This window comes from Equus quagga, chromosome 12 (genome assembly GCF_021613505.1).
Source record: "Equus quagga isolate Etosha38 chromosome 12, UCLA_HA_Equagga_1.0, whole genome shotgun sequence".
Lineage (NCBI taxonomy): Eukaryota > Metazoa > Chordata > Mammalia > Perissodactyla > Equidae > Equus > Equus quagga.
Genome location: NC_060278.1, coordinates 70,891,223 through 70,906,332, shown reverse-complemented (window position 1 = coordinate 70,906,332; position 15,110 = coordinate 70,891,223). Strand labels below are relative to the sequence as shown.

At 36.5% G+C, this 15,110-nt stretch overlaps 1 protein-coding gene across 4 annotated transcripts in view; it reads left to right on the top strand.

Moving 5' to 3' along the window:
- MACROD2 (mono-ADP ribosylhydrolase 2) overlaps positions 1-15,110 on the top strand; it is a 1,871,078-nt gene that overhangs the window by 1,809,302 nt on the left and 46,666 nt on the right. For 2 of the 4 annotated variants that reach the window (XM_046678763.1, XM_046678760.1), the window contains 2 exons: positions 1,205-1,279; positions 1,538-1,630. In XM_046678763.1, the coding sequence (XP_046534719.1) occupies positions 1,205-1,279; positions 1,538-1,630 (168 nt within the window). The remainder of the gene's footprint in view (positions 1-1,204; positions 1,280-1,537; positions 1,631-15,110) is intronic. The other 2 variants (XM_046678761.1, XM_046678762.1) reach the window with 2 other exon arrangements.

Sequence of the window (15,110 nt, the reverse complement as noted above, 5' to 3'; positions counted from 1 at the left end):
GGTTGTTTAAGGCTTTGATACATTAACAAATAAGCCTAGAAGTCCCACTAGCTTACAACAACAAAAGTTCACTGTGTCCATGCTTGGCTCTGCTCCGCATGTTCTCATTCCAGGATCCAGGCTGAAGGAGCATGCTCTATTAGGAGCAAGAGATCTTGAGGAAACATGCAATGGATCTTGAAGATTCTGCTCAAATGTAGTACACATCGTGTCTCTTGTCATGCCATTTTCTAAACCAAGTTATGTGAATAAGCCTAGTGTCAACAAGGTGGGAGCATACACTTGTCCCACAGGGGTCGCTGCAGGTCACATGGTCACAGACAGAGACATGGAATCTTCTTATAGGAAGAAGTTGAGACAAGTTGGAAGAACAATGCAATCTACCACAGGGATGTACCCAGGAAAAGAGCCCAGCTCCTCTGCATCCCCTTTATGCCTATAACCAAACCTGGCTCTGGAAGGTTTTTTTTTAATTCAACAGCTAAAAATCCTCAGCATACAATCTTTCATTGAAATGAGGGAAAATGGACAGATTTCAATTTCCTCTCTTAATGAGCACTTAAATGTTCTAAACTCTACAGGGGAGGGGAGGAGGAGAAGCCAGGGGGTGTGGAAGAAAAACCATTACTAGGTAATTAGGCTTGGAGTAATCAAGAGTTGGCTGAATTCTCTCCTGACCTTTGCTATATTTAGTAGGTGTCTTAAGAGAGCGGTTGAGCTATTAGGTGACACAATCCCTGTGTGCTCACATTAATCAAGTTTTTTATGCTCTGTTGATGGAAGAATGAAAATACAAGTAGTGTTTCAATTTTCTAGCAATCCTCAGTATGGGAAATATCTATATCCAAAGGAAAATTAAATGTAGATAACCCATACATCCCAGAAATTATTTAAAATTTCAAAACTTCCAGGTTGTGTCCATTGATGTTCAATGCATTGATAAACTAAATACTAATTACACAAACTGTTCAAAGAAGAGGTTTTTGCCTAAATTATCTGGATATTTCTCAGAAAATAATTGACATAAATTTGATGATTTGCAAAATAATATCTTCACCCTCTGCTTTGATTCAAAACTGTTCTCTACCTCTCCATGCACGATTGGAGCATGGTTTCTGAAAATTTTGCTTTTTTCAAACCAAGGGTAAAGCTATGGTCATGCATATCAGAATTTCCTTCATTTTTCAATCACTGTTCTTAACAGGACAAGAGAATGATTCAACGAAGAATGAAATAAAAATTGAGGCAGAGTCCCAGAGCTCATGTATGGAAACAGAAGGTATTGAAAACAGAATATACTGTTATCAGAGAATGAGATAAAACTGTGAACCATGACTTCTGTATATACTTGTGTGTGTTAGTGATATGCATGTGTTTTAGACAATGATTACTAGAGAATGGCAACAATGTTCTGCTCTGTGTGCCTGCTAAAATTGGAGGAAAAATGAACTTTAAGTTTTTATGCTTTAGTCATTGTGTTTTCTCAATGAGTCCAACTAAAATACCCCTGAGCATCTTTCTGTCTCATTCTATTCAGAGCTTTCATCAAACCAAGAAGATGCCACAGTTGGGGAGCAACCAGAAGTGATTCCACTAACAGATGACCAAGAAGAAAAAGAAGGTGAAAAAGGTAGGACTGCTCTTAAATGAACCCGTCAAGAACAGAGGGTTTCTTTGGATTCCTGCCTAGGATTCAGCCGTCAGTTACCTTCATGCACCTGCAGCCTGTGAAGGGAGGAAACAAACATTTCTTTAAGCCCAAACCTACTTTTGAGAGTAGAATAAAATCTAGAAGTGGCAAAAGAAGATACTTGTAACAGTTTTTTGACCTTCCAAATAGTATAAAGATGTTCTTATTCATTTAGATTCAATTTAATTTAAAGTTTGTAGTATTGAGAAAGCCTGTAAGAAATCGAAGTTACAGACTAGATGGGTAAGAGTCTTAGAAAACTGAAATGACTTTAAAACTAATAGATTAAGCCTTGTGTATTGATTTCATTCTGTCATCCTTTGTATGGTAGTGATGAAAGGAAGCAATTTATGTAAAATATGCACATTGTATGAACCTTCTAAATTGCAAGCTTTGTCTGCTAATAATAGGATAATATAATATTGAATACTGTTAAAAAATAAGTGAACATTATAATGATTTCTGAAGACATGGGAGGAATGAACACTTAGTAAATTTTAAAGCAGTATTGGGAGGAAGAAGCCAATATATTGGAGTAAAGATAGACATCTTCTTTAAAAATCTATTTTAAAAATTGTTATCAAAGAAATTTAGTATTTACTGAAGAATTTGAAGAAGTCTATTTTCAAATATAAAACAATCTCTTAAAAGAAGCTCAAATATGAAATAAATAATGAAGTAATTTGTCTGGTGTAGTATATCATAAATCATGCTGCTCTTAAATAAATATGTGTTTGTAAAGCAGTTTCAAAGTAATAACTTGACAGGCCTTGTTTACAGAACACAATGATCAATTTTGCTTCCAAATTAAAATGTAGACATGATCTCAATTGTAAAATCAGGTCAATAGTAACTACAGCTTCCAAATTATGAACTCTTCTTGGCAGGAGCATTCACCTAGTTTAATTACTAAGTCATGTTAGTGATTTTGACATCTTTTTTTTAATTTCCACTGCATTCACAGCACAATGTTCTTCCCTGTCTATGCCTCTAACAACTTTTTCTCTAGTGTAAATCCTAGTTCAGGCTCAGGGCACCATGTTCCTGGCAAGTCAATTAACTGGTATGTTTGGAGTAATTCCTGTCTGATGATGATAATAGAGAATTGATACAACCGTTACTTCAGATACAGGTACATGGCATTGCTCCCTTCAATTGTACTTCTGAAAAGTAAAATACACAATGCCATGCCTATTTTCTTAATTTCTCTGCAGCAGAAATTATTTACTTTGTATATTATGCTTCAAGACACGCAAATGAGGAACATCAAACAACTGGTACCTTTTCCTCTTTTTAACTTGACCTACCAGGAATAGCGCACATTCAGTGTACATTGACATGCTACCCTTCTCCCAGTGGCTACTCCAACCTTCAACACTCTTCCAATTACCGAAGAGTTAAATACCCACTTTTCCCCTCTCCCTTGTAGGAGGTCAGTCTTCTGCAAATGGTGTAATGGCGTGTGAGAAAGAAGGGAAGTCAAACTCTGCTACTTGCTTGTAAAAACTTTGAAGTTGAATTTCATTATTAAAATTTGATTTTTCTCTGTAGGACGGTAATAATGCCTGTGGGCTTGAATTAGAAAGTTCCATTCCACAGATACTTAATTTGACCCTGCCTTGAATATTTCTGCTTAAATTTGAAATAACTTAAAATGCATCACTTTTATCATCTTATTCTTTGCTTCAAAGTAAGAGTTAAAAGCTATTCTGTTACATATGCGAAAAGTAACTGAAGGAAAATGGGACAACGTGGGTTCATCGGTTCGGGGTACAGTGCAGTAGCTCAGCCCCCTGCTGATAAGCTGTGTGACCTTGGGCAAGTTATTTAACCTTTCAGTGCCTCAGTTTCCTTATCTGTAAGATGGTGATGACAAAAGTACCTGTCATACAGTTGTGATGAAAATTTAACAGGTTAATACGTGTAAAGCAATTACAACAATACCTGGCACATAGAAAGCATCCATACCTGTTTAGTATTTATCATAATTTGATAAATCGAAGACAAAGTCAAGAGAACCTGCATGTGGAATTTCTCAGGCCCATTCATTGTCTTTCCTAACTATTTTGAATCCATAAAAACTCCACATATTCTACATTATCCTTCAACAAGTTGTTCTGCACATTTCATTTTCAGCACCGTCCCTGGCAGGCAGTTTGGATACGCATATTTTATTCTGTAAAGATAGAACAACTAATGAGATGGGGTTGAGGGGGGGGCATCTCCCTTATTTGTGAAGCCCTTTGTCTTTGTCCAGATCTCAATCTTCTGTTTGAGAAATGCTGATTCCACCATAATTTCTATTTTTTTAAAAACATGCCATTGATTATTCAGAGATCCAGAGAATAGAAGTAGTAAATAAATTCACAGTATTAGAATTTTATCTTTGCTTTCTTTTGATTCATGTAGTCATTAGAGTCTTGTCTGAAAAAATTTTGAGAATATAGCTTCAGATTTTGTGTATATTCACAGTGTCTCTTAGTGGAGAGTTACGCATATCTGTTAATTACTTTTATCTGCAAATAAAAGCAAATGAGCGTTCTATTACATTTGTAGGGATATTCTTTAGTTTTAGAAATATGGGTTCTCTTTTATTTTGAGAATCTTTCTAAGGAGACAGAAAGTGGTTCCCTTCAAAAAATTCCAGACCGGGAAAAATGTATAACCTTTTCTCTCATTTTGTAGCATTCTATAAGATTAGAAAATGTAGATAATCTTCAGGAAACATCTTCTATGGCTCCCAGGTGTACGGGCACAGATGTTGCAACATTAAGTTTTGAAGTTAGCTCTACCAAAATATGGGTTTTGAAAAGAAGAGAAAATATTCAGCAGAAGTTCATGCTGATAAAATTACACAATAGCACAATGGACATGTCCCTAGGAGACCTGAAACACAGAAATTTCAACAGGCATAAAGTGAGGCTTCGCATATGGCAGCTTTTCTCATATGGCCACATTGCCTCTTCCTAAATGAGTCCAGTTTTATGCTTTCCCAGCAGGATTTGCAGCACATATGAAATTCAGTAAAATAACATCATTTAGGTTAATAACCAAATAGGAAAGTAATATTATAGGAGATCTCTTCTAAAAAGGACCTCTAAAAAATCTAAAAAGGATTTTTTAGCATAAAGTATAAACCCAGCATTAAAACATTTTTTGAAGATTTTTATTTCTAGTTGAATTTAGAAATATTTGACATAAAATCTTAACTATATCAACATTGTGTCATTACTATATCACATAAGTTTCATATGTTTTATCATGAATATTGTTGGATATTTTCCCCAAGTGTTATACAGAATATATCCATCCCAATTATTTTTCTTGAATCAATTAATAAGTATAATTATTACTGGAATTATAATGGAATAGTAATCCTTTATCTGTTTACCTAAGGTTGTCCAAAATGTTAATGGAGGCTTAAGTTAAATTATGGTCTGAGGTCTTCCTGAAAAAAGATGGATATCGAAAAGCATACAAGTAGAAAACGAAGTGCAAGCCAGCATCGAGTATAAATGATCATGTCCTTAGGCTCATGTTTTGCCCTCTGACTAGTAGGACTGTGTAACAAAGTGTACAGAGATCCACGGCTTCTAGCTCTGGCTGTGTGATTCCCAGCAATTATTTAACTTCTGTGAATCCCAGCTTCTGGGGTAGCAAGAAGGGGCATTAACTCAATAATGTATAGATTTTCTCAGAAGACCAGCTCTGAAGAACCACATTCTTGATGCAGCAGGAGATGATGACATGGGAGCCAGCGGTCATCAATACATTGAGAAAGCTGAAATCATAGGTTTTACTCAGTTTTGTTTATTGCATTCTATTGATAAAAATGCAGAGGTGCTGTAGACCAGACAAAAAGATCAGCCAAATTAACCATATTTTATTTCAGGACTTAACCAATAATGAGACAGCTAATTATTCCCTGGAGATACTTTAAATGGGAGAAAATGCCTTTTAGCTCAAATTAGGTTTACTCATAAACCCTGCTCAGGACCAGGCTGGATTTCCATCGCCATCTTTCTTAGTCCATATGGGACTCATCTTTTCTTGCAGCTCCTCTGGCCACTGTTTCATCTTTCAGTGAACACACAGTTAGTGAACCATTTCCTCTACTGCTCCTACCAATCAAATCCATTTGAGATTTATTTCATCTACAAAGCACCACTACAGAGCCCTTGGTGTTTTCCATTATTGATGGGATTCTTACATTGCTGACAGCCCTTTTCTCTCTTCTTGAAAAGCAGCCTCCACACTAGCATTGCAGCAACACACAGCATCCATGATATTCAGCTTTCACGCTCCAGTCTGTGTTCTTTGCTACAGAGAATCACAGTTTGGGTATATTTTTGATCCATGCAAAATATTATATGAACTTGCATCTTAATTAATTAACTTACTGGAACTATATTTTCAGAAGGCTTTTGTATCTCATCTTTTCAAATGAAGTCAACTTTAGTAGTACTGTATTTTTCACATTAGCAGCACTATAATTTAGGTTTTTAGGGAAGTTTCATTTTCAGATGGTTTCTTCTGGTATTGGCCTTCTTTCCTTATCACATTTTGTAGCTGGAACTTGCTTTAGGATATAAGATAAATTAATAATGCTGGTATCTGTTCAGGTTTTATGAATATTTTTAAGTGTTTAATGAAATTCTTTGCACAGGTTAAATACATTGAACAGAAAAATTATAAAGTTTTAAGCTAAATTATTTAGGTTTTCTGCATTTCTATATGTATGCAATATATACATATAGAGAACCAGTGTATTTAAATTTTACTGTATATGATAAGAAGATACATTTTTTATATTCACATATAAGATGATTTTTTAAAATTTGATTTTAGAATGCTAATCTTCATGTCTCCATCTCAAATAAAAATGTAACTAACATAATTTTAAAGTTAAAAAACGTAGAAGAATGAAAAGTATATTCACTGATACAATAATAATTTTGGTTTACATAGTGCCTATGTGTAAATTTAGATTAAACACGTATAAATTTCACATGGAGCTACCCAATAAGGAAGCATATATCAGATCTCTTGAATGTGGCCAAATCCTCCAGCTTACTGTGATCGTCTTGTTTCTAAAATTTAGATAAAATTGCCCTGAACTTCCATTTTACATGTGAATGGGAACCTATGGTCCTTCTCTGAGCGTTTTTTGGGGTAAGGATTATTTCTTCTAAACTCAGGCACCAATTTCCTGCCTCTGATGACTTCTCATTTCAGCTCATGTCTTTTCTTTTCATCATAAGCTGTCTCTGATCCTCACTGTGCCTACCACTCAGACACCCCTTCTTGGACACCTCTCCTCTCTGCACTCCCTGCAGTACCATGAAGCCAAGGATACATGTAGGCTTAAGTGAAAATTAGGATTGAAACCTGGAATTATCAGTCCATCCCCACCTGGGGAATTTTCAGAGACCATCTCTTCTAATCTATCTATGTTCCCAGATCTCCTTTGTCTTTTTTAAATTTCTCCCCTCGCTAACTCCCCAATTTCACTTACAGTTTAATTTCATATCATGCCTAGGTCTCGTCTTGCCCTGAGGCATATGGCAATGTGGCTTACCAAAGTAATTTGCAAAGACAAAACATGAATACATGCAAAAGATTTTATTTAAGTCATTAACTCATGAGGGGACCATAAGATGTTAAAAATGGTTCACAAGAACTGGCTCGCGCGTCATTTTGTCCCGGGCCTCCGCGCCTAGTGGAGCGGTCACGGCGGTCTTTGTGCGGTTGACTCGTCCTCGCTGAGGCCCGTGAAGGGAGTGCTCTGGGCGCACGGAGGGCGTTAAAGGACAGGTGCGGCCCGGGACCCGAGGGGCTCCGTAGAGAGGCCGGGCCCTCCGCTCGTCCGCCCGGCCGCTGGGCCCCGCGCTGAGCCGCGCCGGGAAGGGCGCCGTGCGGGGCCTTGGCGTCCCTTTCGCTTCCCTAGTCAGAGCCTCTGAGTCACCTTTGAGACTTTTCCCCAGAAGGAGAAGCAGCTCCGCTGTGCGAGTCCCGTTGCTCAGGCACCGCGCCCTCCGGTTCTCACGACCTGCGACCCCGTCGTGTGCCTGTGAGTCCAGGGGAAAGTGGGTCAGGGGCCTCTGCTGCTTTTCCTGGGCGAGAGAACGTGTCACCTGGGACTGTGGCCTTGTCTTTGCGCGTTGTTTATTTTGAACATTACATGAAGATAAGATAGTTTCTTAGGGTCAAGGGTGAGCATATGTGTGTATATAATTATAAGCAGATGTTGACCACAGGTCTTGCATCTAAAGAAAAGCAGGAATAGTCAGCTTTCTCGTCATCTGAACTTCTAGGCCCCTCCATCCCCACAGAGCTTTTAATCGGGCCTCCAGGAGAAAAAGATGGAGACTTTATGACACCAGTTCTAGAATAATGAAGTTTACCACTAACAGGGTGTTTGGACTAAGTATTTCTCCCCCCACGTTTTTCTTTTGTAAAATCCTAAACTTACGGAAAACTTGAACATCCAGCACGAGTGTCATGGTAGTAGATTCACCATTTTTAGCATTTTGCGTGTTTTCTCTCTCCATAGATAAATATGTTTTATGATAACTATTTGAAAGTAAGTGAGTTGAAAATAAATTGCAGACATGATACTTGACCTTTAAATACTTGGTAATCCATCCCCCAAAGATAAGGACATTATCCTATTAAAACCACAATAATACTGTTTCACCCAAGAAAGTTAAAAAGAATAATGTCATCAAATATCCACTCTGTAAAAAGTAAAATTCTCTACATTGTTCCGAAATATGTTTTTGGAACTAGGACTCAATCACTGTTTATATACAGCGGTCATTTATGTCTTTTCCTCTTTGACCTGGATCAGTTGGTATTGACTCTTTGAAGAATCACACACATTCTTTTAGAAAGTAGCGCATTGTGATATTTCAGATTTTATTATCTTGGTGTGTTTAAATGTTACTTTCATTTCTTGTATTTCCTGCCAACTGGTAATTGGGTCCAGAACAGAGGTTGGCAAACTTTTTGTCTGAAAAGGTCCAGATAGTAAGTACTTGATGCTTTGCAGGCCATAAGGTATCCAGATTACTCAGCTCTGCCTTTATAGTGGGCAAGCAGCCATAGACCCAAGTAAAGAAATGGGCACAGCTGTGTTCCCACAAAGCTTTATTTACACAAACAGGCCTGTGACCAAAGTGTGCCAGCTCCTGGTGTAGAGGCTTCAAAAGACTATTTCATAATATTTTGCAAGTGGTGTGTACATCAAATTGCACTCCACAGGGAAGACAAAAATTTATGCCATCCCTCCGTCAGTGGCACTAACTTTGGTTACTTTCTTAAGGTAGTGATCAGCAGAACACTCTGTTTTAAAGGTAGACTTCTCCTTGTGAATAAAAAAGTCCTATGTGGGGTCATAGTTTGATACTCAGAATGTCTTGTTCGCCAACAACCTTTCTAACAATTATCTTAGCAGCTGTTAATCGCCCGCAGTGAATAAACTTCTGTATAGGTTGTCTCGCATTTGTGGGGGTGTATTTTCAGGGCAAGCTTCTCAGGTTGTTTTTCTAGGTCAAAGGGAAAATATACATTTACTTTAGCTGGATATTATAAATTTCCTTCTACAGGTCTTGTGCCATTTAGTAGTTTCTGAATGAACTTTTTAAAAACATATCTAAAAATATGGAGAAACATAAGGAACAAATTTTAGTTTTAACATCAAGGTGCTTGTTTTCAAAAAGAACATCCTGTCCACTTTCATCTTGATTAAAAATATTCAAATATTAAAAAAATGGTTCACAAGAGAATTTATGTATATACACATACAGTCGGGAATACTGAATATATACATACATTCACACATACACACACTCTTTAGGAGTACTGAGACTTGAAAGACTGCTTAATATCATATAGGACAATAAAATGTATTCTTTCTTCTCCACCAGACAGAATACATTTGCACTGCTACGAACAAGTTTCATTTTTATTACTACAAGCATTCCACAAGTTAACTTCTACTCATACAGATATGTAAAATAGTCTAGCTAATAAAAACTTAGTCAAAGGAATAACACCCCTGTAGAATCAGATAGTCCTGGAAAGTATGCTGCACCACCCCCAGCATCCCAGCAAAAGGACACCCAGGGATGCCTTTTATCCATTATCAAGTCTTGGACAATTTTTCTTGACAGTATACTGAAGGTAAAACTGTCATTTTTACCCTTTTTTCCATTTCACTGAATTCATCAGTGTTAGCTATTTGACAGGTTTAACAGGCAGTGATAAAATAGCAAGACAGCATTGGGGTAGGGCAATGTAATCTCTAGTCACATCTGTGAGGTTGTAGTTGACTTGCTATCGTTTGTGCCGAGGGCTGCTATCCTACATGTACTGCAGATGTACACATACTGTGGATGCAGACATGCTTCGAAGGTACCTCAATTGTAAGATGCACCATCATTTTATGTATCATTAAAATTTTTTTTTTAAATCTTGCCTATTAAAGTAAGATAGAATGTTTTCTTATCAGACTTTTTATTTTATGACAATTGAAATAATGCTTTTAGACTAAACAAGACATAGAATTTTATCAAAATTAACTTTTGAGAATACATAAAAGAGAAATTTGTTTAATAAATTAGTGAAGGTATTCCTAAAGCTTCATCAGATGCAGGGTCCTACTTCCGAATCACTTTCGGTCAGAGTTGTCAATAGCTGTGTTGTTTCATACACATTGTCCTCTGTGCCATTAAACAGTTTGATGGTTCAGAATTTAAGAGAATCCACAAAGGAATGAAAAGTCTAGGCTCTGTGCTTAAGTCTGCCATGCTGTTATGTAGAGCTACCCTACTTTTTTGCTTCTACTCAAGACAGTTGCTAACACTTCTGATTCACCACTTCCCCGGCTCGCTCCCTATTTCACTGTTATTTTCAGAGATTTTCATCCAAGCCATTGAAACCCATTCTGCAAGTTTTGATACTTTTGTTTTTGATGTTAGTGGCATTATGGATACAGTCAACTTCATCATGATGTCTTGGCCAACAAAAATTGTACAATTCACTATTCATAGATTTTAACATGTGACAACAATGCACCCTCGTATTATGAATTATATTTATTTCACAGTGCAAACTGCACTAAGTCCAGATAAGGAGCTTAATTACTGGTGATATAATCAAGTAAAATTTTTTTCCTACCTAGCTCATAAATATGACTAGAAGTAGGATCCTTGCCAGCGCATATGTACATCATTTCCTACTGCATAGCCCATAACTGAGAGTGGTAACTTGCTTCATTCATTCATTCAATCAACAAATACTTATTGAGTACATAATATTGATGTATATAGTCAATAAGGACTATATCTGTGTTACAGTTATTGCAGTCTGCTGGCTTTTGGTATAAGATTGTTATGGAATAGTGAAAAACAGCATAGGAAATATGAATTTGATGTAAGGAAAAGTAAGCAAACTATATATTATATATTTTCTTATATACAATGTATACATACTTTGCTTATTTTATATATGAAATTTATATGTGCAAATTATACATACAATATATTACTATATGTAATATATTTTACATATATATTACATATATATTTTTATCCTACTTTTATATAATTCACCTTTCTTATGCTTTTTTTTACTATTTTATATGAATCTTATACCAAAGGAACATGTGTGTGTGTGTGTGTGTAGGTGTGTGTGTTTCATAGGGTTAAGATTCAGAAGGTCTGACCTTTAGTTCTGGCTTTGACACTAACTATAACTATCAATAAGCTGCTTAAGTCTCTAGGAGCCTCAGTTTCCTCTTTAGTGAGGGATGTACTTGTCCTCATGCTTCTTAGAGTTGTTGAAAAGATGAAATAGAACAATATTTGAAGAATGAGCTCTGGCCTCTACCGGGGGCTAGCAAACTATGACCCACAGGCCAAATAAGGCCTGCTGCCTCTTTTCATATGGCTTGTGAGCTAAGAATGGTTTTTTAAATGGTTGGGAAAAAAAGAAGAAGAATTTGTGAGACATGAAAATTACATTAAATTCAAATTTCAGCATCCACAAGTAAAATTTTATTAACACACGCAAGGTCTAAAACATTTAATATCTGGCCCTTTACAGAAAAAAATTTGCCAACCCCTAGTCTATAGCATATGTGAATATAGCCCAGATTACGCCAAATGTGCAACCCCTTGTTTTCATGCAGGAACTCCTAAATTCTGCAGTCTTCATCAATACTCACAGACTTATGTGCATGCATATTTCACTAGGACTGGGAAAGCAGGTTTCTGCCCACAATGCCTTGTGCCTCTGTAGGCACAGTGTGTGCTCTGTTCACGCCGCTCCCCAAGGTGGTGGGTTGGAAGAAAATAGCTCCCTCTGGTGTCAGCCTCCAGGAGAGGGTCCCAAAGCAGTGTGGCTTGGGCCACAAGCCTTTCAGGCTAGAAATGGCGTGAAGTCACCGCTACTGCCCTGTCCTCAGAGGCCTACTCCCTTTGACTTTGCCTTGTCACCTGGTTAGGCTCATTTGGCTGGGCTCTTTCTTCCTTAGGATAAAAATTTAAGTTTCCTTTAAACACATTTCTTTGCCACTGTCTTTAAAAGGGGGTTGCACCTCCTTAACAGTAAACTGCTCTTTGATTTCTGGGAGTATACTACAAATGAGACTTGCATTATGACTATGAACTAAATATCATAATCATAACCATGCTTACAGAACAAATAACAAATGCTGATCTAACCTATAAAGAGAGTGGGATGCACAGTTAAAGATTGCAATAATATGGATGTGTAAATATGTTCATTTATACATTTTGTTGTTAAGACTAAAATTATTGTCAACCAAAATTTTAACATATAAACTGAAACTCAGATATTGGTTGTAGTAACTGCTTTCAAAGACCACAGAAGTTCAACATCTATTTTAAAAGACTTTTAAAAAAATAACATATAGCTGAAAGCTATCATGTCATATATATTGGATAAAATATTTACTGTACTTGGGTTTAAACTTAACTACTTCACTTGACTCATCAGATGAAGAAATTTCCAGACCCTGTTGATTGTACAAAAGTATATCCATTCTGATCTGGATTTCAAATTTAAGTGCTACTTTTCTCTCTATTTTAGAAGAAAGCTCAATTTGTCTTCATTACTCTTTATACATCAGATGTCTTCATTACAGCACAGTATGTAAAGAGCAGGTGGTATAAGGAGTATTTTGAATGTTAATTATTTTTTTCATTTATTTCACTGTGAGGATTTACCTTTCAATGTGTTTTTATAATCAAGATGGAAACAATTAGAGAGCTTGCTGCTCGAATGTTTCACTACATTTATTTTATGACACCTGCTGCAATGATTAAAAAAAATAGGAAAAGGGTGGTAAGCATTTTAACAATAACAAAGGGTTTGGGTTGATTGTATACAGTTGCTTTATTTCATTGTGAATCTTCAAAGGAAATGCTGTTGAGGTGGATCAGTCATGTTTCTAACCAATAAATAGCATCTCATTGTTAGAGCTAACATTTTTGACGTAAAAGCATGTCTGCTCATTCTTCAGAGATGTTGTCACAGTGTATTAGCTTTGGATTTTAATTGAAACTAATTTAAAAAAATCCCCACAGGGAAATACGAATGGAAGGGAAAAAAATGGATATTTCTCCTTAAAGACAGATTTCAAAGGAGAATGTTGCTTTTTTCCATTTATCCTATTTAGTTTATTCCACAGATATACACAAAATTTATTTCACTTGCCCTTCATTTTTCATATACTTTCAAGTATAGTTTATAAAATAATATTCAGGATTAAGAGATGCATGTTTCATAACATAATAAGATGACATACAATTTCAGTGTCAGGGAGTGCTTTTCAAAATTAATATAGTCATCTCGTACTGTGTTACATTACTCTTGTTTTCCCCATTAACAAAATGTTATAGACAATCTTATGCAATCATAAAATAAAACTTGCATAAAATCTAGTAATTATATCTGATTAGATAAGATAAATAATAGACAAGATAAATATAGATATAACATGTATGTCTGTGTGTGTGAGAGAGAGAGAGGCAGAGAGAAGGGGAAAGTGGGAGACAGAGAGAGACTGTGAGGCTGAGATTTGAAGATGCTATGTTGCGAGCTTTGAAGATGGATGAGGAGGCCATGAGACAAGGAATGCAGGCAACCTCTAAAATCAGGAATAGATAAGGAAATGGATTGTTCCCCAGAGCCTCCAGAAGGAAGGCAACTCTGCCGATACCTTGATTTTAGCCCCGTAAGATCCATTTCAGATTTCTGGTCTCCAGAACTGTAAGATAATAAATTTGTGTTATGTTAAGACACTGAGTCTTTGATAATTTGTTACACCAGCAATAGGAAACGAATACATTACCTCTTGACATCATTTCTCCAAACTATGTTGAGAAATTCAGGCTTGTCTTAATAGCTCCCCAGAGAAAGGAGAAGCTCCAATATCTTTCCATGTTTTAGTTGAAAATTACCATAAAGTTATCCCTTCTATAATCCATGCTAAATTAGGCAGCATTTTTATTATCATGACCCATCCCTTTTTAATGTCAGTCTCTGTTGGTTGCACAACTGGAATTTAATTCAAGTAAGTCTAGTTACTGTGGCCAAAGTAAGTGCCGGTGGAATAGTTATGCAACTCTGGGAGAGAAGAAGAAAAGGAATTAAAGGCGTTAGGGAAATGAAGGAAGGGAGGCGAGAAGGAGAAAGAAATGAAAGAGATGGGACGAAAGGAGGAAGAGAAAGAGGAGGGATTGAAGGAAGAGCAAGAGTTGGTTCCTATTTTCTGGTCTGAAAAAAATAATTATTAAGGTAAGTATGCAACCAATACTTCTTGGAAATGGAGGAGATATAAAATTCATGTCCAACAAACTTTCCAATTTGGCTCTTCTTGAGTGAAAAATAACACAAAATGGGAATAGAGAACTTGCTCTTTTCTAATAGTTTTCTAATAGTTTAAGGTCAAACTAACCATAAGCATAATTGATATACTGTCAACTCTGTACAGCGGCTCTGGCTTAGGTGTGTTTAAGAATTAGAGTGTTTGTTAAAACACAGATTCCTGGACCCTACCTCCAGAGATTCTGATACAATAAGTCTTGTTGGGCCTGGGAATCTACACTTCTTTCAAGCTCCCAGGTGATGATGAAGCTGCTGGTCTGTGGACCACATTTTTGAATGGCATCACTACTCTCGTATTTTGCATCCAAATGTGGAGCCATCCTTTCGAAATTCTCTTAGACCTTTCCCCCTGCCTTATTTTTGTTGGGGGTAGGGTGTTTGAACAAGGCAAAGATACATAGATAGATAGATAGATGATAGATAGATAGAAAGATAGATGGATGGATAGACAGACAGACAGATAGATAGATAGATAGATAGATAGATAGATAGATAGATAGATAGA